Here is a 27856-nt window from a genome sequence, read left to right on the forward strand (position 1 = left end):
GCAGATACTAACTATCTGGACACTCAAGAGCTTTTAGTCAACGGTAACACTGCATCAACCCCCTCCATCCACTCTCACAGAGGATTAACATGGAAGACAGGTTGAATGTTGTCTCACAAATTCACGTTTCACACAGGTGAGAATGTAACCCATCGTCTGTGATTCCACCGGACTGGATCTAAGATAAACTGAAGGTCTGCCTCCCCATGACCTTACCAGCAACAGCCGTCCACGTGATTGTCACATGGAAACATTCTTCCCAACACCTGTGTTCAAATTTATTTTCACCAGTCTTAGCTCAAATTCCTTGTTCCAGTATCTTAACGTATCTTCAGTAGAGTCTGAACTTGCTGCATGAACGGTGCTCAATATAATTTTATGATTACTCTTCAGTTCATGTGTGTCACTGGCAATTTGCTATTTGTTGCCCATCACTAGTTGTCGTGGAGAAGTTGATATTCTACCTGCCCCGCGGTGTCCATGTGGTGTGGGTACCCCCAAATGCTGTTGGGAGGGAGATCCTGGAGTTTGCCGCAGTGAAGGAATGAAGATACAGGCCCCGATCTAACCCTGTATCTAACCCGGACCCCGGTGTAAAAGCCTTTTGGGGAATCTCGGGCGGGATTCTCCGCTACCCCGCGAGGCGGGCCGTTCAGGCGCCGAGGAGTGGCGTGAACCACTCAGGCGTCAGGCCACCCGGAAGGTGCGGAATCCTCCACACCTTCAGGGGCTAGGCCAGCGCCATCGGGGTTGGCATCATGCCAACAGGCACCGGAGGGCCTCTGCCGGCCGGCGTGAGTTGGTGCATGTGCGGGAACGCCAGCGTGTGCTGGCGTCATCCCAGCACATGCGCAGGAGGGTTGTTCTCCGTGCCGGCTATGGCGGACCGTTAAGCGGCCGGCGCAGAGGGAAAGAGTGCCCTCACGGCACAGGCCGGACCTGTGGGAGTCTGCATGGGGGTAGGGTGGAGGTATGGGCTTGGGCAGGGTGCTCTTTCCGAGAGTCGGTGCAGACTCGATGGGCCGAATGGCCTCCATCTGCACTGTAAATTCTGTGAAATCTATTGCTCTGAATTGGCAAATATTGATAGATTGCAAAGATTTATGAATGGAACAGCAATTAACTGTGCAGCTCGTTGTGTGGTGTAACAAAAATTACAATTTTACATTTACTGTGCGAGGCTTTGATTGGCATTGAGATTTAATTATCTTTCTGTGTGGAATGTTATTTATCTCCATCTGATTCTGTCCTTTTCCCTGCAGGATCCACCTATCTCTTCCCCCGAAGATCAGGAGATGTCACCATTCTACAATGTACCGGTGCTGGGTCTGTAAATGCCTTGTGCACAATGAGTGATTTCAGCGGATCGGTGGGCCCCGATTGCAGGCCAGGCCACCGTGGGGGCACCCTCCGGGGCCAGATCCCCCCGCGCCTTCCCTGAGGACACTGCAGGCCGCCCGTAGAGCCAGGTCCCGCCGGTACCGACCTGGTTTGATTTACGCCGGTGGTAAATGCCGAAAACAGGTGGCCGCTCGGCCCATCGCGGGCTGGAGAATGGCCGGGGGGGATATTCCTGGTGGGGGATGGGGGGGTTGCGCGCTTGGTGGGGCTTGCCGAGGGAAGGGCGTGTTTATGGGGGAGCTCCTCATTTCTGGGAGGGACGAAACCTCTCTTAATTTAATTCTGTTTGGATCGAAGGGCGCTCGGGTCTCTTAAAGGATTCACTCCGGCCCCCGGCGGTTCTCCGGCCCAGCGGGGGGTCGGAGAATCCCGCCCCATGATGGATTCTCCGCTCCCGCCGCCAATCCTGCCTGTCAAAAACATGGGCAGAAAATGCCGGCCATCCTCTTTGGAATCTGTGTTGGTTGCGCCTCACATTCTATTATTTATTTACATACTTGATAATCTCATCTCAGTAAAGAATCTAAAATTGTCCCGAATGCCCACTAACTGTCCTAATGACCCCCGAACATCTCAGATTAAATCTCTCCAATGAGCCCTGGAATAATTCCCCTGATCTCTCCTGTGCACATACCGTTCAGATCTATCACCAGGAACAGGTCGTAGGTTTCACATCCTTGCTGTGACAGGTTGATCCAGGAAGGACATTTTGATGATCCTCCTTTTCGGGTGGAATCTTGAACGGTGCAGGTAAATACCATTGAGTGATCTGGCTTCACAGCGAATGCCTTATAGACATTTAATTTGCATTTCTGACACTGCAGTTTCCCTTTCCGATTCTTTTTCCGATTCTTTTTCTGAGGACCGATATTTTCACAAACACCGTCTCCACGTTGTTTTCCACATGTTTCCTTATTTGCTGTTTCAGGACTGAAATCACTCATTGTGCACAAGGTTTTTACAGACCCAGCACCGGTACATTGCAGAATGGTGACATCTCCTGATCTTCGGGTGAAGAGATAGGTGGATCCTGCAGGGAAAAGGACAGAATCAGATGGAGATAAATAACATTCCACGCAGAAAGATAATTAAATCTCAATGCCAATCAAAGCCTCGCACAGTAAATGTAAAATTGTAATTGTTGTTACACCACACAATGAGCTGGTACTGGGTCAGTTAATTGCTGTTCCATTCATAAACCTTTGAAATCTATCAATATTTGCCAATTCAGAGGAATAGATTTCATAGAATTTACAGTGCAGAAGGAGGCCATTCGGCCCATCGAGTCTGCACCGACTCTCGGAAAGAGCACCCTGCCCAAGCCCATACCTCCACCCTATCCCCATAACCCAGTAACCCCACCTAACACTAAGGGCAATTTGGACACTAAGGGCAATTTAGCGTGGCCAATCCACCTAACCTGCACATCTTTGGACTGTGGGAGAAAACCGGAGCACTCGGAGGAAACCCACGCACACACGGGGAGAACGTGCAGACTCCGCACAGTGACCCAAGCTGGGATTCGAACCTGGGACCCTGGAGCTGTGAAGCATTTGTGCTAACCACTATGCTACCGTGCTTCCCTGAATAGACTGAATTTTTCTTGAAGGTAAATAATAATAATGCAACTTCGATCATCATCCTCTCTAAATTTTAAATTGTATTAATTTACAGGATGTGGCGTCACTGGCTTGGGCAGTATTTATTCCCCATCCCTAACTGCCCTTGAGATGATGGTGGTGAGCACAGTGCTGCTTCAGTGGGATTTCCACAACTTTGACCCAGTGGCAGTGAAGGAACAGAGAAAGGTGGATCCTGCAGGGAGAGGACAGAACCAGATGGAGATAAATAACATTCCACAGAGTAAATATCATTCCAATTCTGTCATCTCCCCTGATATTCAATGGCAACAATATTCTCGAGATTACCATTGTTGCTCGTTGTGTTCTCTCTTTAATTGTCTCTGTTTATGGTGGTTAATATGATCGCCGTCCTTAATTCTAATTACGGTTGCTCAAGAGTCGCCAGGTATCTTTCGATACCACCACAAGGTTCAAAACCGAATACTGATCAAAGACTCGATACACCAGTTAGTAAGTTCGAAATCAATGCTCATTTATTTACACACACAGTCAAATATACTCATGCACAAAACTCTACCAACTAAACTATCACTGCTACTAAAGCCTATACTTAGCTTCGGGCGCCCACTCAGTTAGAGGAACAATGGCCGCTGTCCGGGTCTGAGGCTGCTGGGGTTGAGCTGGTACGGAATAGCAGATAAGAGCGTCTGTCTCGTAGCGTGCATTGACTTTGGACTTACCTGTTCTGGTGCAGCTGCTAGGCAGGTCTCTCCTCGCTGAGAGCCAAGGCCAAGAGAGCGATTCTCTCTTGGGGGCTTCTTCCTATACCCAAAGGGGGCTTCGCGCGCTGTTGGGCGGGCCTTGAACTTGGTTCCAATTAATTGGACCGCATCTTGATCATTCCTATCGATTTCCTCCAATAAAGGGGCGGCTGCCCTGTTGCTGGGTGGGCCCTAGGTGGCCGTTGGCCTGCTTTGTTCTAGTCTCCTCTGGCACCGGGGTGTCTGCCTTAGTATCGTTTACCTAAATGTTACCCTTTTGTCCCCGGAGATGGCCCATTAGTATGGTAATGGCTTTGCAGTATCGGCCTAGTCTGGGAGCTACAGCTCCAATCATCAGACAAACCTTGCACCTGCTTGCTTTCTCAGCATTGTCCATTTTCCCTGCATTCTTTGTAAAGTGTCCATTTTGTAATCGTGACGTGGCCGTCCCAGATGGCCACACCATTGACCATTGACATGCAGCTCAGTTGGCTGGACAGCTGGTTTGTGATGCAGACCAAGGCTAATAGTGCAGTTCAATTCCGGTACAGGCTGAGGTTATTCATGAAACTCAACCTCGCCCCTCACCTGAGGTATGGTGACCCTCAGTTTAAGTCACCACCAGCCAGCTCTTCGCCCCTCAAAGGGGGAAGCAGCCTATGGTCATCTGGGACTATGGCAAGGTTACCTTTTACATCAAACTGGCTTCCAAGAGCAGGAATTACAAGGCTGGGAATTCTGTGGTGTGTAACTCACCCCCATGACCTTCAAAACCTTTCCACCATCTGTAAAACAGGTCAGGAGTTGAATTTTGACACAGAAACATGAATATTGCATAGAACAGTACAGCACAGTACAGCCCCTTCGGCCCACGATGTTGTGCCGACCATTTATCCTAATCTAAGATCAACCGAACCTACACTCCATCAATTTACCGCTGTCCATGTGCCTGTCCAAGAGTCACTTAAATGTCCCTAATGACTCTGACTCCACCACCTCTGCTGGCAGTGCATTCCACGCACCCACCACTCTCTGTGTAAAGAACCGACCTCTGACATCTCCCCTATACCTTCCTCCAATCACCTTAAAATTATGTCCCCCCGTGACAGCCATTTCCGCCCTGGGGAAAAGAATATTGCTGCAAAGTCAGGGTGGAGGGGATGTATAAACGTGGCAGAATGTGATGAAAATTTGGATTCAATAATACTGAACCATTACTTCTATAAGTATTGTATTTAATTGTGGTTCTTTGCCAGAACTAACTGGCCAACTCACTCTCTCTACAGTCCTGTTTCTTTCACAACTTCAAATACTTATCTAATTCTCAGTTAAAAGATGAATGATCTCTGCTTCAACCACTGCTTGTCAAAGCATTCCATTGCCCCCACTCTCTGTGTAAAGAATTGCTCCTAGTCTCTCCTCACTCTCTGAATCAAACTGATGGTCCATGATCGCACCATGATAAAGTAACACAGCAAACACCATCATTCGACTGTGTTAAACATCTACACAAGAACAGCAATGATTTATATCCTTTTTGTCCAGATGAGGAATATGTTGAAGATTAATGGAGACTATTCGTCCTTACCTGCAACATGTTGGAACAGGAGAAAAAGACCCAGAAACAAAGTATCGAGAGCCATTTCAAATTCCACACCGTCTTTGCTCGGTGAAGAAGTAAAAAAACAGCAGCATGGGGAATTACGAATATTGGTCAAAACGGATTATTTTCTACTACCCGAGTGGTAGGTTCGCCCTCACATCCTGATCTGTGAGAAAGAGAAGTTGGACTTGCTTCCTGTTTGACCAACTCTGATGAAATGTGTGGCCTGACGTTATGTTAATGGTATTGGGACGGAAGTTGAGATTTTTGTTCAACCTCCCAACCAAAGAAATGACAAAAGGTGTAGGAGGCTGTGAAGTACCAAGTGTATGTTCAGAGGGTGTTGCTGTGTTTCAGGTTCCATCCCGCTCTGAGTCACTGTCCGTGTGGAGTTTGCACATTCTCCCCATGTCTGCGTGGGTTTCACCCCCACAACCCAAAGATGTGCAGGATAGGTGGATTGACCACGCTAAATTGCCCCATAATTGAAAAAAAAATAATTTGTATATAAAAAGAAAGGGGGATCATTACACCAGTGAAAAATAATTGGGCACTCTAAATTTAAATTAAAAAAAAACATTCTTCCCAACATCTGTGTTCAAATTTATTTTCACCCGGCTTAGTTCAAACTCCTTCTTCAAATTATCTCAATGTATCTTCAGAGAGTCTAAACTTGCTGCATGAACGGTGCTCAATATAATTTTGTGATTACTCTTCAGTTCAAGGATATTACTGGCAATTTGCTATTTGTTGCCCATCACTAGTTGTCGTGGAGAAGTTGATGGAGAATATTCTACCTGCCCCGCGGTGTCCATGTGGTGTGGGTACTCCCACAGTGCTGTTAGCAAGGGAGATCCTGGGGATTGCCACAGTGAAGGAATGAAGATAAAGGGCCCGATCTACCAGCCGCAGTGCGCCAGGCGTGAATATGAGTGAGTCGGTTAGCTAGTGGGAGAGGCCAAAATTGGGAACCACGCTGGGCAGCGATTGGTTTCTGATCTAACTGGCCTGTTCCCGTTGGCAAGATCCAGATCCCGCTGCGGCGTAGTGAGAAACCAATAATCACTGATTAAGACCAATCATTAATGTGAAGGACTCCCTATCGCAGTGTTTTCAAACTTTTTTTCACTTTTACCAACCGACGGACCTTTGGGACCCACTCCAGCCAACATTCGCAACCCACGCCGGCCAACCTTAGCGACCCACGCCGGCCGACCTTAGCGACCCATGCCAGCCGACCTTTGCGACCCACGCCGGCCAACCTTAGCGACCCACGCCGGCCGACCTTAGCGACCCATGCCAGCCGACATTAGCGACCCACGCCGGCCAGCCTTAGCGACCCACGCCGGCCAACCTTAGCAACCCATGCCTGCCGACCTTAGCGACCCACACCGGCCGACCTTTGCGACCCACCATTATTGCTTACCTTTAAAGCGGCAGGTGAGCCTGTTTGGTCCTCATGATCTCACTTGCTTCGTCATTCAATGTTACATTTCTGCGAAGTCTGACGTCAGCTGACGATTTAAGTTCTTGCTGCATCCTTTGAAAAAATCAAGAACTTTGTCTTAGTCTTCAAATGCCATTGAATATTTGAGGGTTTTAAACTTTCATTTGCCAGCACCTCCCTGCATATAACACACATGAACTTTGCATCCTGACTTCCATTGGCACAATTAAAGCCATACCTCAAGACATCATCTTTATACTGCTTTGTTTCTGATTTCAGTTTCTTCTTCATTGTTTATTCACCAGAAGTCCTGGAGCTCTGGATACAGCTCACAGCAGCACAGCTTTGTCCTGCTGTGGACTCTCTGTGGAAGCTCTCTCCAGCAGATTCTGTTGTGAGATCCTGGGCAGTTTGTGTCTCTGCCTCTCTCTTCCTTATTACAAAATATTCCATCTTCAGTTCTTCACACAGTCCTGTTGCTTGCTTGCTGGCAGCTACAAAAAGGAGGAATCTCTCCTCCATGACTTTCCGCCCAAAGCACAGGCGCACAGGGAGCGTGACATCATATATGTGCTGGGCGCATGACCTTCTCTCAGCTGCTGCCTCTCGCGGAAAGACTCATTATTCATACTTAAAGGTCTGTCGCAGCCGGCATTCTTTTTTTTACTTTGAAACTTTATTACCAATACCTCATTTTTCTAAGTTTTCCAAGTGAAACAATTTCAGTTGAACATGCACATCCTTACATTTACACACAAACTTTGTTTTAAATATATTCCCATTTCTTTAGAAATTTGAACAAGTATAGAAAATGTATGATCTTGTTTTTATTTTGCAAACTATGACTTTAGCCGAGACGAAGTAACTTGTCAAACACACACAATGTCACAATATTTCTTACCGGTTCCACTGCATTGCACCATCCAAACATCCAAGTCATCTCCTTCTCCATTCTTACGAAAAGCACTTCAACACTTACATCCTGGATTCCAGAGAGTGGTTACACAAAGTGATGACTGTGTAGCTTTCTTCCTGACATGTGTCAGCTGCTTTGACTGGCCTCATTTGATCGGTGTTCCTGGCTGACAAACCTGGCCTGGTTTCCCTCTCACTGTCCAGTAGCTGCATCCACCCCAGTCACAGACTGCTGACCACTTCCCAATCAGTACTTCCTGTCCTGGGGGGTGCAAGCGGTCATTGTGCTGGCCAATGAACAGCTTCACCATGGAGCCGCAGAATGCATACGGCGGATCAGTGTGGGGGAACGAGCGGCAGTCACGTGGCTGTTGTTTAGAACACCTATTTAAACATGTGAAACTAGCACAATGGCTACTGTGGGGATCCGAGGAGGGGAGTAGCCATCTTCAAAACTGGGAAGTCAGCCCGGGGGCACCGGGTCCACTGACCCACTGCTCGGGGGGAGGCGGAGCCACCGGGGGGAGGGGGATGGGGGGGAGGAGATAGGCTCGGTTGGGAGGGTGGGCCGCCATCGTTGGGGGAGGGTTGCCCCTGGGCTGGGGGGGGGGGTGAGAGGGGTCAGCGCCCAGGGGTATGCCATGCCACTCCCCTGGACCATTTATACCCATAACTTGGGCAGCTCCAGCTGCTGCCTGTCTGTCCCACCGAACAGCCCCTGACAGAGCCCCGTCCGTGGTAATTTGGTGAAGGTCACTTTAACCCTCACAGACCATGGCAACCATTGGCCGCACAGCTGAAGGCTTTTAAAAAAACAAAACATTTTTCTCTAAATTTAGATTACCCAATTATGTTTTTCCAATTAAGCAGCAATTTAGCGTGGCCAATCCACCCATCCTGCACATCTTTAGGTTGTGGGGGTGAGACACAAGCAGGCACGGGGAGAATGTGTAAACTCCACACGGACAGTGACCCGGGGCCGTGATCGAGCCTGGGTACTCGGCGCCGTGAGGCAACAGTGCCAACCACTGCGCCACCATGCTGCCCTTGCTGAAGCTAATGGTGAATTGGCAATTCTCGGAATGTAAGCACCTCAAAGCTCCCAAGTGGATCCGCGTGGGTGGACGTGACATGACGCAGGCAATTGTTACTGTCTAGCATCCCAATCAGAATGTGAGGCCTGGACACGTGTCCTGAACTCCGGAAGCATCAACACCATAGAGGCAGCAGTCAAAGTTAGACCACCCAAGAGCTGGGACCCAGCACTGGTGCCAAGACCACAAGGACATAGCACATGTGCAATACCCTCTCCTTGTTGATACAGAGCCTCCTGCGACCCATGAGGTCCAACGTCTATTCGATGGATGAGCGATGCCTGCACACCATTGGCCGTCACTGGCCTCGGTCCCTCCCTGTCCTGATGGGCGGCCGTTTCTTTCGGGTGTGAGACAGGACCCTGCACGTGAACCGCCGCGAACAGAGGGTGGGTGTGTGGAGCAGGGAGGGAACCAGTGTCTGGTCCAGGTCATGTTTCCAGCAGATGTCTGGGGTACAGGGTCTGAGGTCCACTGCCCAGAGGCCTCTGAAGGGGCGAGGGGTGTGTGTGCAGGGCGTGTTGCATGACACCCTGAGAGATGGCAGGGAATGTAATGGTTAGGCCGCTTGAGGGCTCAGAGAGCACAGGGTGGAAGCCATACTGATTGTCAGTCTCATGCTATTTCCAATTCCTTACAGATATTATATGATGGATCATATTTTGGATCCTGCGCAAGTTGCCCTCGTGGTGGTGTTGGAAACCCAGGAGGTAGACAGCAAAGAAGGCAGTGGCAGCACCGTTTACACAGACTCAAAGTGAAGATTCACATGCAGGGTCCTGTCCCACACCCGGAGGAAACGGCCGTCCATCAGGACAGGGAGGGATCGAGGCCAGTGACGGCCAATGGTGTGCAGACGCCACTCATCCTTTGAATAGACATTGGTCCTCGTGGGCCTCAGGAGGCTCTGTCTCAACAAGGACGGTAAGACACATGTGCTATGTCCTTGTGGACTTGTGGAGGATACCCACTCCTGGTGGCTGTCAAGGTCACCACAGCCCTGAATCTTTACACCTCGGGTTCATTCCAGGGCTCGAGCAGGGAATTGTGTGGCATATCCCAACCTACAGCCCAAAAGTGCATCCATGAAGTCATGGATGCCCTGTTTACTCGGCAGCTGACTACATAAACTTTGACCTGGATCAGGCCCATCAAGATGCCCAGGCAGCAGGATTCTCCACCATCATTGGGATGCCCCAGGTCAATGGGGTAATAGATGGTACGCATGTCGCCATGCATGCACTGGGCGGTCCGCGATTTACCTTCATCAACAGGAAGGAATTCCACTCCCTAAACTTCCGACTTATATGCAACTACCACCTCAAGATCATGCACATGTGTGTACGCATCCCAGGGAGTGTGCACAACAGCTATATCCTGGGGCAGTCGGAGATCACTGGCATCTTCGAGGGACATCCCAGGGTGACTGGCTGGTTCTTGGGGGATAAGTGGTATCTTCTTCGGACCAGGCCAATGACACCAGTACAGAGACCAGAGACCAATGCAGATACTCGATATAACGAGGCCCATGTGGCCAGCCGGGCTGTCATTGAGCGGTGCATCGGACTGCTGAAAAGTCGGTTTTGTTGACTCAACCGCTCTGGGGTGAACTGCAACACGTCCGGGAGGGTCGCCTGCTTCATGGTGATCTCCTGTGCCCTCCACAACCTTCCACAGCAGCAGGGCGACGTGCTAGAAGGTGGAGGAGGAGGAACATGCGGCCACCTCCGAGAATGGGGACAAGGAGGAACCAGAGGTTGGGCCCAGGGAGGACCCATGGGACCAGCCAGAGGGTAACGGCAGGAGGTGGTGGTGAGGGATTGGCATGGCCAAAGGACCAGGGAGGCCTCATTCTCATAGCACCTGCTTTGTCTGTCATATCTCCCCCTCTCTCCTTCCCACCCACTGTCCCCCATACCCGTGCTCCACCCAGTCTGCCTCCACTTCTCTTTCCCTTCCCCCCCCGACCATCCCTCCACCCACCAATTACCAGTCACCGCATCCCCCCTTCCCCTGTCCCACCCTCCCAGGGTCTGTGTTCCATCACTTCAGGGAGATGAGCCTGTGTCACCACTGTTAGCGCCTCAATATACAAGTCAGGATGGTGATGATAACCTGCTGTGAACTGAGCTCTGTCCTATGCCACAGTCTGACTCCTGTCTTTCTGCCTGAGAGCACGTTTACACCCATCACCTGCACGTGTGATGTACCATCAATTGGACGCGAGACACGATGAAGATCCAAACTGTGGCTTTAATCAGCTAGTTGTTAGCCCGGTGGTCGACTACAGAGAAAGACCGACTGCCGGGAAACCTGGGTACTTATACCCTGCCTTGGAGGCGGGGTCTACTTGCCTCTCGACCAATTGGTGAGCAGTCACATGACTAGTCCCAGCCAATCAGACGAGAGGCACATGACCAGCCAGAGCCAATGGGAAACCAATGCTCTGCACCAATGGCAGTGCTCCCACTCATAACACCACATTCACCCCTTGTGGAGGAACAAGGCGGGGGGGGGTGTGTGGGGGAAGAGAGAGGGGTGGTCCGAGGACTGGTGGTATGAGTAGAGATAATCGAAGATATGGGCTGCCCACTGGCTCGTGGCAAAAATAAACAATACTACATTAGGATGCAAAACAAATTACAATAGAGTCCAATAAGGTCCCATGGTTGCATCAGATGGTCACGATCAGCCTGTCGGGTGCCTGTGATGTTCTGGTGGACCATCGCAGTGGAGCCGGTGACGTTGGGCCGATGGTCGTCCTTGCCTCTGGGAGCGTCGGTCGTAGATGTGTCTCCGTACCACGGGCCGGTGGTGGAGACGCTGTAATTGGGGAAGGGGGGGTATATGTGCTGGGTCGTGGGGGCGCGGGGGGCGCTTGGGGGAATTGGGGTTGGGGGGGCGGGTGTTGATGGAAGAGGAGAAGGCCGCACGCCAGCGGGTGCCAGGTCCCGGAGTGAGACCGTATCCTGCCGATCGTCGGGATACTCCACGTACGCATACTGCGGGTTGGCATGGAGTAACTGGACTCGCTCAACCAACGGGTCGGACTTGTGCACCCGCACCTGCTTCTGGAGCTAGATAGGCCTGGGAGTGGCCAGCCAGGTCGGGAGAGGGGATCCTGAGGACGACTTCCTGGGGAAAACAAGAAGACGTTCATGAGATGTTTGATTAGTGGTAGTACAGAGGAGAGACCGGATTGAATGCAGGGCGTCGGGGGTGACCTCTTGCCAACGGGGCATAGGGAGATCTCTGGACCGTAGAGCCAGCAGGATGGTCTTCCAAATGGTGCCATTCTCCTGCTCGACCTGACCGTTACCCCGGGGGTTACCCCTGGTTGTCCTGCTGGAGGCTATGCCCCTGCTGAGCAGGAATTGACGCAGTTCGTCACTCATAAAGGAGGTAGAAGTGCGGTTTGCACTCGGCGCAGACGTGGCAGTCCCTGGTGACGGTCCTGACTTCCTCAACGGAGTAGGGCGGGTTGCGGGTCTTAATAAAATGGTAAAAACGGGTGACCCCTGGATGGCAGAGGTCCATGTGGAGGGAGCGGAGGCGGTCAATCTGCGCGCTGGCACAGGTACCGCGGGATAGGGCATCGGAAGGCTCGTTGAGCTTCCCAGGACGGTACAAGATATCGTAGTTGTACGTGGACAACTTGATCCGCCACCGCAAGCTCTTGTCGTTCTTGATCTTGCCCCTCTGTGCATTATCGAACATGAAAGCTACTGATCGTTGGTCTGTGAGGAGGGTAAACCTCCTGCTGGCCAGATAGTGCTTCCAATATCGCACAGCTTTGACAATGGCCTGTGCCTCCTTTTCCACCGAGGAGTGGCGGATTTCGGAAGCGTGGCGGGGTCGTGAGAAGAAGGCCACGGGTATGCCTGCTTGGTTCAGGGTGGCCGCCAGAGCTACGTCAGATGCGTCGCTCTCGACCTGGAATGGGAGGGACTCATCGATAGCATGCATCGTGGCCTTTGCGATATCCGCTTTGATGCGGCTAAAGGCCTAGCGGGCCTCCATCGACAGGGGAAAAGAGGTGGACTGGATGAGGGGGCGGGCTTTGTCGGCGTAATTGGGGACCCACTGGGCGTAATATGAGAAGAAGCCCAGGCAGCGTTTGAGGGCTTTGAGGGAGTTGGGGAGAGGGAGTTCCATCAGGCGGCGCATGCGTTCGGGGTCGGGGCCTATCACTCCGTTCGCACTACGTAGCCGAGGATAGCTAGACAGTCGGTGCTAAACACGCACTTATCCTTATTGTAGGTTAAATTAAGGAGTTTTGAGGTTCGGAGGAATTTTTGAAGGTTGATGTCATGGTCCTACTGGTCGTGGCCGCAGATGGTGACGTTATCGAGGTACGGGAAGGTAACCCGTAACCCATGCTTGTCGACCATTCGGTCCATGTCCCGTTGGAAGACCGAGACCCCATTTGTGACACCGAATGGAACCCTGAGGAAGTGGTAGAGGCGCCCATCTGGCTCAAACGCAGTGTGCTTGCGGTCAATCGCGCGGATGGGGAGCTGGTGGTAAGCAGACTTAAGGTCCACCGTGGAAAAGACTTTGTATTTCGCAATCCTGTTAACCAGGTCGGAAATACGGGGGAGAGGGTACGCGTCCAGCTGCGTGAACCTGTTGATGGTCTAACTGTAATCAATGACCATCCAGTTTTTCTCCCCAGTCCGAACTACCAGCACTTGGGCTCGCCAGGGACTGTTGCTGGCCTCGATAACGCCTTCCATAAGGAGCCTCTGGACCTCGAACCCGATGAAGGTCCGGTCCTGGGCATTGTATCGTCTGCTCCGAGTGGCGACCGGTTTACAATCTGGGGTGAGATTAGCAAACAAGAAAGGGGAGTCCACTTTGAGGGACTATGTATCATAGAATCTACAGGGCAGAAGGTCATTCGGCCCAGCGAGACTGCACCGGCCCTTGGAAAGAGCACCCTACTTAAGCCGACACCTCCACTCTATCCCCATAACCCAGTAACCCCACCTAACTTTTTTGGATACTGAGGGCAATTTAGCACGGCCAATCCACCAAACCTGCACATTTGGATGATGATGATCTATGATGTATGGAGGGGGCTTTAGCAGTAAATTCATGTGGATTCCCTTCATTCCAGTCCTTGTTGTGTGGTGTTCATGTTCCAAACAACATGCATTGTTCCAGAATTAGATTCAAATTCAAAGACTGGAAAATTAGAACAATGGTAATGCGATCTAGAAATAGTTGGAGCTTTTTAACAAATAATTTTCTTGGGATGAGAGCCTTGCTGGCAAGGCTGTCTTTATTGCCCACCTCTAGTTGCCCTTGACAAGGTGATGGTGACCCTTTTCCTTAGACTCCACACTCTGTGTGGTGTAGGTGCACCCACAAAGCTTTCTTGTCAGGAGTTCCAGGGGTTTGAATTTGGGGCGAATGAAGGGCAAGCAGCAACAGGAAGAGTGTTGTATGTGTGGATATGGAAGACTTGTGCACCTGTCAAGTGTTGGGAAACCTGGTTGAGTTTGATCATCTCTACCTCAGGGGCCTTGAGCCCGATTGCTGTGTCCTCACTGGGATAATTCCATTTACTCCATTAGCTTGGCATAAAATTCCTGCTTCAATGATAACTCACTTCATCATTTCATTGACATTTAAAACAATTTTTATTCAATGACTTCCCATCACATGGGTTTACATTCTGCATAATAGTCCTATATTATGCATATCACACAGCAGCAATGCATTGTTCTAGAGTCCTGCCTGAGTTGTGGTGGGGGTTGGGATGGAATTGGTCCTCGTTAGTGTGGTAGTCGGTATTAGAGGTATTACGGTACCTAGGTTGATGCTGTAAGATCATTGGTGTGGGAGGTACCTGAGACAGTAAGATCATTGGTGAAGCCTGCCTGCTGGTTCCGCCCAGTAAGGCGGAGTATAACAGTCTGTGTCTCCCTAGCAGCTGCATTCTGTACCTGTGCTGCTGGGGGAAACATCTAGTCCAATAAAGCCTTCAATTGTACTCCAATCTCGCTTCGAGAGTTATTGATCGTGCATCCGTTAGTGGTGTGAAACTCACAGAGAATCAACAGTCAGTTTCCCCCTGTGTCAAATTTTCATTTCAGTCAAAGTCAAAATTGGCAAAGACCAGTTTCAGCCCCAAATGAACAACCGGCGCATTCTTCAACTGTGTGATCCCACGCTCTGCGTTGGTGAGATTGGAAACGCAGAATGGGTCGGTCTCTTTGCTTTGTGTTGATAGCCACATAGCCTCAGAACAATCTGTGAAAGCCAAGGAGTTGCTGCCTGTGATTTGATACCATTTACAGAATGCTCCAGAATATTACAGTCTGCACAAAGTCCTGCGTCTCAAACAGCTTTGGGTCTACGGCTGGTGAAACACACTTGCTCCCGAGGGTGGCAATTAACTCTGGTGTTCCGTGTGGTTTCCCTTCTCTGGAAATTCTTGGATGAATAGAAAGAAGACTTCCATCTATATAGCGCCATTCACGACCTCAGGACTTTCCAAGATCTTTACAAATTAGTTTGGATATAATCATTATCATAATGCAGGAAACACAGCAACCAGTTTGCACACAGCAAGTTCCCACAAGCAGCAATCTGATAACGTCCAGATAAAAATCGGCTCTTGATCGTAATGCCACAGGATCTTTTCAGTCCATCTGACAGAGCAGACAGGTTCAGGACATTGCCTTCAACAATGCAACACTCCCTTGGTGCTGCACTGAAGTATCTGCCTAGATTATGTGCTCAAATTCCGGATTGTCATTCAGATTTCCCAATATCTATTTTCGACCTGTGAAGTTTCATAGCAGGAGTGGGAACCTATAAAATCTCCACACACTCCCAGGTTCAGCATGGCTCCAACAATACTTGTTCATTCGAACTTTTAAAGAGCTTCCCAGTGATAATGGTTTGATTTTCCATTTCCCTCACTAGCCTTCATTACAGCCTCCCTCACCTGAGTCACAGTTCTGTGCTGTAAGGCCATGTGGGCTGCCCTGGGGTAAACTCATTCCATGTCACGATGCTGTGAGCAGTCGACAGAGCAGACTATCCCCTCAACGTTCTGGACTGCGTTTCAGCCAGGGTACCAAGGGGCGAAGGGTGAACGGATATGATACTGAAACTACTATCGGTGCAGCATAAACTGACACACAAAGATCACAAGTTCAGGTGATGCAGGAAAAGCAAAGGTCACGCACTGGAACATTGGGGCCTTTACTGTGTTTGAGGTCCATGCACCTGGTAGGTGTTGAGTGGAGGAAATTGACACTGTGCCAGTTACATTCTGCACCAGTCCTGGGCCTGCTCAATACTGACGATGGAGCATGGAATTTGGATCCGGGTGTAGCACAAAATGCACACACTCAATTCAGCTGGTGACAAGAGAACAGTGGATTGAACCCATAGCTTATTCTGATTATACGTAGCAGCCTGTGGGGTCCCAGACATAATGGGGAGTAAGTTTAGGAGGTGGGTTTATGGGCAGGGGCAACATTCGGAGATAGCTAATCTGGTTTAGGCCCTGCTGCAAGCATTAAGTGTCTTTATTGGCATATTAAAGAGGCCTAACTCCTGTCTCAGGCAGCTGTCAGAGACCCATTAATATAGCAGCATTGATATGGTGCCAGACATGTTTCTGACAATTTGGGAATGGTGGGTTGGTCCCTGTAATACCTCTCACCAGACTCACCGGGACACCCTGATTCATCTCCCCATGGGACCCATGGAATACAAGCTCCCCCGCTATTGGGCGGAGGTCCATCAGCTGGAGCTCGTAAAGATTGCCTCATAATAGCCGGCCCGGACTGGACCCGGCGTGAGCAGTAGTGACTGGGACCTTGGGATTGCAAGTCACGTTGCAGCCTTTATATTTGTTGTTGAATTAAACTTCTTTTGGATTTACCCTCTCGGGCCTCCTGAGATTTCATAGTCCCCTAAATTGGACTTCATTTGCACTATTATTCAGCAGGTAAAATAGTGTAGCAATAACTAATACAACCCCTTCAAATGATCCTCCCCATCCCAACCCCCACCTTTTAGGTGTCCACAGTGGGAAAGTGTTCAATATCTAGCTCAGAGCATAAATGTAAAATGTTTGTATATTTGTGAAAAAACTTGCACCACTATGAATTTAAACTTCTCCTTTTTCCTATAACTGATTAAGCTCAGGTGCCTCTGTTTCAGAATAAATAGGGTTTTCTTCCATTTTTAGCGGGCCATGTTTTGGGTCATTTTCCTCCAGGTGGGACTGTGTCTCCGTGTTTCTGAGACTCCCAGTCTCAGGGTAGCTGATCAAAGAGTAAGCCTGGTCATCAGATGACACAATGGGATCTTGCTCTTTCAATGGTGACTGGTCATTGAGTTCAGTGGCTGGAGAGGTTTCAACCTGACGCCCATGGTTCAGGTGGTCTTTGCCTAGGTATTAAGAGAGATCGTGTTTAAGGAGGCTCGCCAGCAATCGGAGGCAAATAATGACAGCGAACAGTTTAGTTCCATGAGATAAAGGTTTAGGAGCTTTCAAACAGTTACAGGTTGGATTGTACTGAAAGATTAAAGCTACTTACGTTTCGCTCCCTGGGTTTCAGTTTTGTCTCCATCACTTCGGAAAACAGAAAATGAAAAATGTGAAAACTGAGTCACAAAAGATTCAAGTAATATTTTAATATCTCTCATTGGAGTCTTGATTCAGCCACTTTCTCCCCAAGGTCTGGATTTGAACCCAGCCCAGGCTGAAATTCTCTCATTCACATTGCTTCTCTCTCTCGTTGCTTCTCTGAACCTCTCTGTCTGTCAGTCTGTCTAATTCTCTCCTTGACTTCCTGTGTCTCTCTCGCTGACACTCTGGCCAAACTGACCAACTGTGGCTGCCGGGGCGGGGGGGGGGGGGGGGGGGGGGGGGATGCGTAGACCTGTGAGGGCAGAGGGGTGGGGTAGGGTGAACTACACGCTACCAGCCCATCCATTCAGTTGCAGGTGATCCCATAACTCAAAACAAAATGCATGCCAGGCCAAACGCATGTGCAGAAACAACCAGCAAAGGAAGGAATTGGGGACAAAATCCTTCCCTGGAAGGCCCGAACCACCAGGATACAGGTGAAAGGCCGAAATACGGGACAGTCCAACCTGGTCAGGATTTTCTGGCCCAACCAATCATCACGGGCAGGGTGGAAAATTTGACAGACCTGCAAAAGATCCATTGACTTTGAACGGGAGCAGAAAATCCTCGTCGTGGCTGCCTTTCTTCCTTGTTTCTTTCTGTGATGGGCTCTCTCCACTTCTCTCTCCATTTCTTTTTCTCCCCCACCCCCTCCCTCTCTCTCCCCCACCCCCTCCCTCTCTCTCCCCCACCCCCTCCCTCTCTCTCCCCCACCCCCTCCCTCTCTCTCCCCCACCCCCTCCCTCTCTCTCCCCCACCCCCTCCCTCTCTCTCCCCCACCCCCTCCCTCTCTCTCCCCCACCCCCTCCCTCTCTCTCCCCTACCCCCTCCCTCTCTCTCCCCTTCCCTCACTTCCCTCTCTGTCTGTCTCTCACTCTGTCTCTCGCAGGGTCCTGTATCGGCAGCCACAGCTGCGAGGGGCACTCCGGGGCCCTGCTAGGCCCCTGCAAAATGGAGAATCACTCTGGACTACCTCCAGGAAAGTCCAGAGTGATTCGCACCCGTTTTCTCACGGGTGTGGGGACACAGCCCCATTATCATTATCATGTGGGGACAATCAGGCCTAAAGCTATGATCTGCAGATTTAAACAGATATAAATGGGAAACCCCGAGTGGAATTCTCTGATAATGGGGCCATGTCCCCAAGCCCATTTTGCAGGGGGCTTGCAGGGCCCCGGAGTGCTCCTCGCAGCTCCGGCTGCCGATATGGGGCCCTGCACTTCCAGCCGCGGGTCCGTGCATGCGCGCGACGGTCATCTGCGGCGGCGGCCCCATGGAACACCGTAGGCCTGCCCCGCCAATATAGCCCCCCCCCCCAACCGAGATCACACTTGCCAGCTGATCAGTGGCCCCTGATCGTGAGCCTGGCCGTCCTGGAGGCCCCCCCCCCCCCCGGTGATGGTCCGCAGCCGCCACTCCGAATTCCCGCCGGGTGGAACCATGAGTGAACCATGCCGACGGGAACTCGGCCAGTTATCGGCAGAGAATCGCCGTGGGGGCCTCTTACAATGGCCCCCAACTGGCACTGTGTGCGTGATTGGCGGCGATGCTTCGGTCCCCGGGGAATCGCAGGAGTGGCGTCAGACCCGATCGCGGGTCTGACACACATTCTCCGCCCCCATGCCGAGCGCGATTGCGGCGCGGAGGCTCAGAGAATACCGGCCCTAACTTTTAAAGTCGGGATTCCCGTCGTGTCAGTGATGGGGACAATCGAGTGGGGAAATTCCACCAGCGTAAAATCCATTTTGGACTCCCGCTCCATACTCCACCCCCTCTGTTGTTCCTGCCCCCTGAAAACTGGGGTGGCAAATCCTGGTCTATGATTTAAAATTGTTGAATTAATTGTTGAGTCTAGAAGGCGAAAGTTGAAAGATGAGGGGCGGGATTCTCCCCTACCCGGCGGGGCGGGAGGTCCCGGCGGGATGGAGTGGCGTGAACCACTCCGGCGTCGGGCCGCCCCAAAGGTGGGGAAATCTCCGCACCTTTAGGGGTCAAGCCCTAAAATTGAGAGGGAGGCGGCGCTGGAGTGGTTGGCGCCACGCCGGCCGGTGGGAAAGGCCTTTGGCGCCATGCCATCCGGTGCCGAAGGGACTTCGCCGGCCGGCGGAAGTCCGCGCATGTGCCGTAGCGTCAGCGGCTGCTAACATCATCCCCGCGCATGCGCAAGGGAGGGGGTCACTTCCGCCTCCGCCATCGTAAAGACTATGGCGAAGGCGGAAGGAAAAGTGTGCCCCCACGGCACAGGCCTGCCCGCCGATCGGTGGGCCCCGATCGCGGGGGCCAGGCCACAGATTGCCCCCCCCCACCAGGACTCCGGAGCCCACCCGCGCCGCCTGGTCCCACCAGTAAGGTAGGTGGTTTGATTCACGCTGGTGGGACCGGCATGAAAGCGGCGGGCCGGAGAATCGCCGGGGGGGGGGAGGGGGGGTCCACCCAAAGGCGCGGCGCGATTCCCACCCCCACCGAATCTCTGGTGCAGGAGACTTTGGGAGGCAGTGGGGGCGGGATTCACGCCGGACCCCGGCGATTCTCTAACCTGGCGGAGGGGTCGGAGAATCCCGCCCGAGGTGCTGGTCCTCGAGCTTGCCTTGAGCTTCACTGGAACATTGCAGCAGGCCAAGGCCGGGAGGTCAGGGCAAGGTGGAGAATTAAAATGACAAGTAACTGGGAGCTCGGGCTCACACTTACAGACTGAATTGAGGTGTTCTGCAAAATGGTCACCCAGTCTGCATTTGGTGTTCCCCAATGTAGAGGAGGCCACACAATGAGCAGCAAATACAATATGTTGGCTACATTGTAAAAGGTACAAGTAGGTTGCTGTTCCACTGAGAGTGAATGTTTGGGGCCTCGGATGGTGAGAATGGAGGAGATAAAAGGAGAATCCTCAGCCGAGGGGAAAGGAAGACACATTGAAAGTGCTTATATAAAAGGTTACATTGTCCACAAAGATGCGATAGAGATGGAGAAATTGGAAAAATGAACTGGAGGTGGGAGAAAGTGTAGTCAAGGGAGTGATGCAAGTCAGTGTATTTATAGTATTGGTATCCCAGAAATGGAGGCCGCAAAGTCAAGGGAGGGAAGTGAAGAGTCAGAGATGGATGAAGTGAAGGTGACAGAAGGGTGGAAATTAATGTAAAGTCAATGAAAGTTTCCAATTCAGAGGGTGAGAGCTTATAAGGCTGGTCAAAGTGGAGAACAGCCATTGATCAGCATGGAATCCTTCACTATATTAACCATTCTCTAATCCTCCACTCCCCCCTAAAGATCACTGTTGTCAGTTCCGGAAGTTGCTGGAGCTGATGTCTGACACTCTGTGTACCTTTTAACTGCTGATTCATCGATCAAACAGTACACATGCTCTGTGGAGGCAGAGGTAGAGTGGGTGCCCTGTCCTTCTCCAGGCCTTGGCTGGCTCATTGCCGTTGGAACACTGGACACTGCGTACGCAACATGTTCATTTTCATCTGTCTGTTCCTTCCTGGGAAACACAGAGTATGGTAAACCTAGAAGAAAGGATTGCAACGCAAGGTCTGCTGTCAGTTTCAACTCTCAAAATGATAGGCTCGGTAATGTTGGGCAGTAATCCTGGTCACTTACATTCGTCCTCCTGTGTCAGTTGCACATCACCGTCCCTACAGTTATTAAAAAATAGATTTGTAAATATTTCATTAAATGGACAGGACAATGCAGAAATGTCCAAAAACTGAGTGAAAACCCTGCCTACCTCTGTCCGGGTGCCGAGGATCCTTCACAAATGTAACAAGATTGGAAAGACAAAGTTAAAAATCTTTGGAAGGAGTCTGCATTAAATATAATTTTCTAGATTTAAATTCAACATTTTATAACTCTGACTTACCTTTGCCCATTTGTCGTTTCCGTCTGATTATGCAAATTGCCCCAACAATGCAAATAAGTGCAACCACACACACTATGGCGATGATCACAGGTTTATTTTTACTGTTTAAATCTACAGAGGAGAAGCAACATTAGATTCAGGTTGTGCAATCCTGTATTATACGTCAGGTTTCTTACACTGCCTACCTAACTTTCTAGTTACAATCTGGAATAGTAAATGGCGAAGGGAGGAAATTGAACCAATTTACAATGGGTACAAACTGTACAAACAGACCCAGAATTTCTCAGCTGGAGTTATTGACATTAAATGATTCATATCGCGGATGATGTGTTGGGTAAGCTGGGTCTGCGAGGACTGCGTTTACCATAGCAGTGAGAGAGACAGGCTTCCAACACTTGGAGAAATGCAACTCGATTTTATTGAACTACCAACTATTAAACATACTTTAACTGTGGGTTGACACTATGCTGAGTTGACTGAAGACCCGAGGCTAACCTGACCAGACTATCTTACTACCAGATGGTGTATGTTCTAGTTGCTGCTCACAGGCTCTGGCTGTCTCAGAGGCTGCATCCCAAGAGAGCGGGAAAACTAGTGCCCTCTGGCTTTATAGTGGCCGTGTCCTGTCTGGTGGTTGGCTGCTGTGTTCTGTGTTCATTGGTCATCATGTGTGTCAATCAATGTCTGTCTGTGCACCATCATATATTTGTGTGTATATTATGACAGCTTACTTACTTACTTTCACTTTTGAGAGGAGTTACACTGGTGGTCACTGGAGATATTTTGAGTGTTGAGTTGAGGGTGTCTGACGATACACTACTCCAGATTGCAGTCAAGGTTACCTGGTCTGGGGAACTAACATTCCAGGTAGAATCTGGAATGATAAATGGCGAAGGATGGAAATTGAGCCAGTTTACAACGGCTACAGACTCCCTCAGCTGGAATTCTTGATATTAAATGATTTATATCATATTGTCCATTGTCTGACTTACCGTCACTATTTGTATGAGTTCCACTGCTGGTCACTGAGGATAATCCAGATGTTGAGGTCACTGAGGATAATCCAGATGTTGAGGTCACTGAGGATAATCCAGATGTTGAGGTCACTGGGGATAATCCAGATATTGAGGTCACTGAGGATATTCCAGATATTGAGGTTTGAGTCTCCGGAGATTCTGTATTTTCTGTCACAGTGAGGGAGATGTTTGCTGCAATCTTCCAGACAGGTTTCCCTTTGGCCTGAGCGTGTACAACACAGAGATACCTCCCAGTGTCCATCTCCGTGACTGAGTGAATAGTAAGGTTGTGAGCCTGGTTTGCATTTGTAGGATTGTGTGAGCTTTGGTTAGAGATTCTTTGTGACAACTTTCTATCCACACAGCATCGTGTGTTAGAATGTACATCCCCTCCCTCAATATGTACAGAGTGCAGACACTGGTTAATTTCTCCAGATGTGATCCAAAACAGAGTGAAGGGCTGGGATTCTTTATTCTCAAACAGGCAGGGTAAAGTCACATTCACTCCCTCTGACACTAACGAGGGGTTTTCATCAGTGGAAATTACTTTGTCTGAATCTAGAAACAACATTTAAAAGAATAATTGTTACTCGAATAATCTCCAACGTGGTACTTTAGGGGCTGGTTTAGCTCAGTGGGCTAGACAGTGGGTTTGTAATGCAGAACAAGGCCAGAGCACGGGTTCAATTCCCGTACACGCTGAGAATTCTGAATTCTCCCTCTGTGTATCCGAATGTGGCGACTAGGGGATTTTCACAGTAACTTCATTGCAGTGTTAATGGAAGCCTACTTGTGACAATAAAAGATTATTGTTATTGTCAAAGGATTTCCAGAAGTCCATGTTAACCACATTCACTGCATTTCTCCATTTACCTTGTCTGTTACGTCCTCAACAGTTTGTCAAGCACATCGGGGGGAATTTTCATTTTTGTCTAGCCCACCGGCTCAATGCCAGCTTTTCCAGCCAGACGTTTTGAAACTCAGTCAAAAGAAATCCTGGGGGCGGGTCCGAGGACGTCACTCTGACGGGATGGGCTCTGATTGAACCTGCCCACCAGGAACTTTAAGAGACCCGAGCGCCCTTCGATCCAAACAGAATTAAATTAGAGAGAGGTGTCGTCCCTCCCGGAAATTAGGTGCTCCCCCATAAACACGCCTCTCGCTCGACAAGCCCCACCAAGCACGCAACCCCCGCCCCCTCCCCCAACCAGGAATATCCCCCTCCCCATACAGCTCCACATTATCTTACCCACACCTCTACTGGGAACTGCAATGCCAGGGGCAGTGCTGGGGGCAATGCCTGGGGACACTGTCTGGGCACAGTGCCAGGAGGCAGTGTCTGGGGACAGTGCCTGGGGACACTGTCTGGGCACAGTGCCAGGAGGCAGTGAATGGGGACAGTGCCTGGGGACACTGTCTGGGCACAGTGCCAGGAGGCAGAGTCTGGGGACAGTGCCAGGAGGCAGTGTCTGGGGACAGTGCCGGGGGGAGTGTCTGGGCACAGTGCCAGGAGGCAGTGTCTGGGGACAGTGCCAGGAGGCAGGGTCTGGGGACAGTGCCAGAAGGCAGTGTCTGGGGACAGTGCCAGGAGGCAGTGTCTGGGGACAGTGCCGGGGGGAGTGTCTGGGCACAGTGCCAGGAGGCAGGGTCTGGGGGCAGTGCCAGGAGGCAGTGTCTGGGGGCAGTGCCAGGAGGCAGTGTCTAGGGGCAGTGCCAGGAGGCAGTGTCTGGGGGCAGTGCCAGGAGGCAGTGTCTGGGCACAGTGCCAGGAGGCAGTGTCTAGGGGCAGTGCCAGGAGGCAGTGTCTGGGCACAGTGCCAGGAGGCAGTGTCTGGGCACAGTGCCTGGGGACACTGTCTGGGCACAGTGCCAGGAGGCAGTGTCTGGGGACAGTGCCAGGAGGCAGTGTCTGGGCACAGTGCCAGGAGGCAGTGTCTGGGCACAGTGCCAGGAGGCAGTGTCTAGGGGCAGTGCCAGGAGGCAGTGTCTGGGCACAGTGCCAGGAGGCAGTGTCTGGGCACAGTGCCTGGGGACACTGTCTGGGCACAGTGCCAGGAGGCAGTGTCTGGGGACAGTGCCAGGAGGCAGTGTCTGGGCACAGTGCCAGGAGGCAGTGTCTGGGCACAGTGCCAGGAGGCAGTGTCTGGGCACAGTGCCAGGAGGCAGTGTCTGGGGACAGTGCCGGGGGGAGTGTCTGGGGGCAGTGCCAGGAGGCAGTGTCTGGGGACAGTGCCAGGAGGCAGTGTCTGGGGGCAGTGCTGGGGGGAGTGTCTGGGCACATGCCAGGAGGCAGTGTCTGGGGTCAGTGCCGGGGGGAGTGTCTGGGCACAGTGCCAGGAGGCAGTGTCTGGGGACAGTGCCAGGAGGCAGTGTCTGGGGGCAGTGCCAGGAGGCAGTGTCTGGGGACAGTGCCAGGACGCATTGTCTGGGGGCAGTGCCAGGAGGCAGTGTCTGGGGACAGTGCCAGGAGGCAGTGTCTGGGGAAAGTGCTGGGGGGAGTGTCTGGGGGCAGTGTCTGGAGGCAGTGTCTGGGGGCAGTGCCAGGTGGCAGTGTCTGGGGGCAGTGTCTGGGGGCAGTGCTGGGGGGAGTGTCTGGGCACAGTGCCAGGAGGCAGTGTCTGGGGACAGTGCCAGGAGGCAGTGTCTGGGCACAGTGCCAGGAGGCAGTGTCTGGGCACAGTGCCAGGAGGCAGTGTCTGGGCACAGTGCCAGGAGGCGGTGTCTGGGCACAGTGCCAGGAGGCAGTGTCTGGGCACAGTGCCAGGAGGCAGTGTCTGGGCACAGTGCCAGGAGGCAGTGTCTGGGGGCAGTGTCTGGAGGCAGTGTCTGGGCACAGTGCCAGGAGGCAGTGTCTGGGCACAGTGCCGGGAGGCAGTGTCTGGGGGCAGTGTCTGGAGGCAGTGTCTGGGGACAGTGCTGGGGGGAGTGTCTGGGCACAGTGCCAGGAGGCAGTGTCTGGGCACAGTGCCGGGGGGAGTGTCTGGGCACAGTGCCGGGAGGCAGTGTCTGGGGGCAGTGCCAGGAGGCAGTGTCTGGGGGCAGTGCCAGGAGGCAGTGTCTAGGGGCAGTGCCAGGAGGCAGTGTCTGGGGGCAGTGCCAGGAGGCAGTGTCTGGGGGCAGTGCCAGGAGGCAGTGTCTGGGCACAGTGCCAGGAGGCAGTGTCTAGGGGCAGTGCCAGGAGGCAGTGTCTGGGCACAGTGCCAGGAGGCAGTGTCTGGGCACAGTGCCAGGAGGCAGTGTCTGGGGGCAGTGCCAGGAGGCAGTGTCTGGGGGCAGTGCCAGGAGGCAGTGTCTGGGCACAGTGCCAGGAGGCAGTGTCTGGGGGCAGTGCCAGGAGGCAGTGTCTGGGGGCAGTGCCAGGAGGCTGTGTCTGGTCACAGTGCCAGGAGGCAGTGTCTGGGGACAGTGCCAGGAGGCAGTGTCTGGGCACAGTGCCAGGAGGCAGTGTCTGGGCACAGTGCCAGGAGGCAGTGTCTGGGCACAGTGCCAGGAGGCAGTGTCTGGGGCAGTGCCAGGAGGCAGTGTCTGGGCACAGTGCCAGGACGCATTGTCTGGGGGCATGTCGGGGGGAGTCTCTGGGCACAGTGCCAGGAGGCAGTGTCTGGGGACAGTGCCAGGAGGCAGTGTCTGGGGAAAGTGCTGGGGGGAGTGTCTGGGGACAGTGTCTAGAGGCAGTGTCTGGGGGCAGTGCTGGGGGGAGTGTCTGGGCACAGTGCCCGGAGGCAGTGTCTGAGGACAGTGCCAGGAGCCAGTGTCTGGGGACAGTGCCGGGGGGAGTGTCTGGGCACATGCCAGGAGGCCGTGTCTGGGGGCAGTGCCGGGAGGCAGTGTCTGGGCACAGTGCCAGGAGGCAGTGTCTGGGCACAGTGCCAGGAGGCAGTGTCTGGGCACAGTGCCAGGAGGCAGTGTCTGGGGGCAGTGCCGGGAGGCAGTGTCTGGGCACAGTGCCAGGAGGCAGTGTCTGGGCACAGTGCCAGGAGGCAGTGTCTGGGGACAGTGCCGGGAGGCAGTGTCTGGGCACAGTGCCGGGAGGCAGTGTCTGGGCACAGTGCCAGGAGGCAGTGTCTGGGGACAGTGCCAGGAGGCAGTGTCTGGGCACAGTGCCAGGAGGCAGTGTCTGGGCACAGTGCCAGGAGGCAGTGTCTGGGGACAGTGCCAGGAGGCAGTGTCTGGGCACAGTGCCAGGAGGCAGTGCCTGGGCACAGTGCCGGGGGGAGTGTCTGGGGACAGTGCCGGGGGGAGTGTCTGGTCACAGTGCCAGGAGGCAGTGTCTGGGGGCAGTGCCGGGGGAGTGTCTGAGGGCAGTGCCTGGGGACAGTGTCTGGGGGCAGTGCCGGGGGGGGAGTGTCTGGGCACAGTGCCAGGAGGCAGTGTCTGGGGACAGTGCCGGGGGGAGTGTCTGGGGTAGTGCCGGGGGGCAGTGTCTGGGGGCAGTGCCAGGAAGCAGTGTCTGGGGGCAGTGCCGGGGGGAGTGTCTGGGGACAGTGCCAGGGGGCAGTGTCTGGGGGCAGTGCCAGGGGGGAGTGTCTGGGGGCAGTGCCGGGGGGAGTGTCTGGGGGCAGTGCCGGGGGGAGTGTCTGGGGGCAGTGCCGGGGGGAGGGTCTGGGGGCAGTGGCAGGAAGCAGTGTCTGGGGGCAGTGCCGGGGGGAGTGTCTGGGGGCAGTGCCGGGGGGGAGTGTCTGGGGGCAGTGCCGGGGGGAGTGTCTGGGGGCAGTGTCTGGGGGCAGTGCTGGGGGGAGTGTCTGGGGGGAGTGTCTGGGCACAGTGCCAGGAGGCAGTGTCTGGGCACAGTGCCGGGGGGAGTGTCTGGGCACAGTGCCAGGACGCAGTGTCTGGGCACAGTGCCAGGAGGCAGTGTCTGGGGGCAGTGCCAGGAGGCAGTGTCTGGGGGCAGTGCCGGGGGGAGTGTCTGGGGGCAGTGCTCGGGGGAGTGTATGGGGACAGTGCCGGGGGGAGTGTCTGGGCGCAGTGCCAGGAGGCAGTGTCTGGGGGCAGTGCCGGGGGGAGTGTCTGGGGGCAGTGCCTGGGGGCAGTGTCTGGGGGCAGTGCCAGGGGGCAGTGTCTGGGGGCAGTGCCGGGAGGCAGTGTCTGGGGGCAGTGCCGGGGGGCAGTGTCTGGGGGCAGTGCCAGGAAGCAGTGTCTGGGGGCAGTGCCGGGGGGAGTGTCTGGGGGCAGTGCCAGGAGGCAGTGTCTGGGGGCAGTGCCGGGGGGAGTGTCTGGGGACAGTGCCGGGGGGAGTGTCTGGGGGCAGTGCCGGGGGGAGTGTCTGGGGACAGTGCCGGGGGGCAGTGCCTGGGGGCAGTGTCTGGGGACAGTGCCGGGGGGAGTGTCTGGGGACAGTGCCAGGAGGCAGTGTCTGGGGGCAGTGCCAGGAGGCAGTGTCTGGGGGCAGGGCCGGGGGGAGTGTCTGGGGACAGTGCCAGGAGGCAGTGTCTGGGGACAGTGCCAGGAGGCAGTGTCTGGGGGCAGGGCCGGGGGGAGTGTCTGGGGACAGTGCCTGGGGACAGTGCCAGGAGGCAGT

At 53.1% G+C, this 27856-nt stretch overlaps 2 protein-coding genes across 7 annotated transcripts in view; both read right to left on the reverse strand.

Moving 5' to 3' along the window:
- LOC119956792 (putative GPI-anchored protein pfl2) overlaps positions 1-27856 on the reverse strand; it is a 121116-nt gene that overhangs the window by 38450 nt on the left and 54810 nt on the right. Inside the window, exon 1 of one of the 5 annotated variants that reach the window (XR_005458686.1) lies at positions 2036-2075. The exons of 3 other annotated variants lie outside the window; for them this stretch is intronic. The gene's annotated coding sequence lies outside the window, so the exon portion shown is untranslated. Of the gene's footprint in view, positions 1-2035; positions 2174-27856 lie in introns of those variants that run through there. One more of the 5 variants, XM_038784214.1, reaches the window with a different exon arrangement.
- Positions 16670-22841, reverse strand: LOC119956791. Of its 2 annotated transcripts, XM_038784212.1 has the most exons (8): positions 22312-22841; positions 22059-22193; positions 21320-21430; positions 21188-21209; positions 21061-21095; positions 20783-20966; positions 17372-17406; positions 16670-17222 (listed from the first exon to the last, which is right to left on the reverse strand). In XM_038784212.1, exons 1-8 carry the CDS (start codon positions 22595-22597, stop codon positions 16957-16959), a joined length of 1074 nt encoding a protein of 357 aa, XP_038640140.1. In that variant the 5' UTR covers positions 22598-22841; the 3' UTR covers positions 16670-16956. The 2 variants fall into 2 exon arrangements, with proteins under 2 accessions (XP_038640140.1, XP_038640141.1); XM_038784213.1 differs by lacking the exon at positions 22059-22193.

This window comes from Scyliorhinus canicula, chromosome 24 (assembly GCF_902713615.1).
Source record: "Scyliorhinus canicula chromosome 24, sScyCan1.1, whole genome shotgun sequence".
NCBI lineage: Eukaryota > Metazoa > Chordata > Chondrichthyes > Carcharhiniformes > Scyliorhinidae > Scyliorhinus > Scyliorhinus canicula.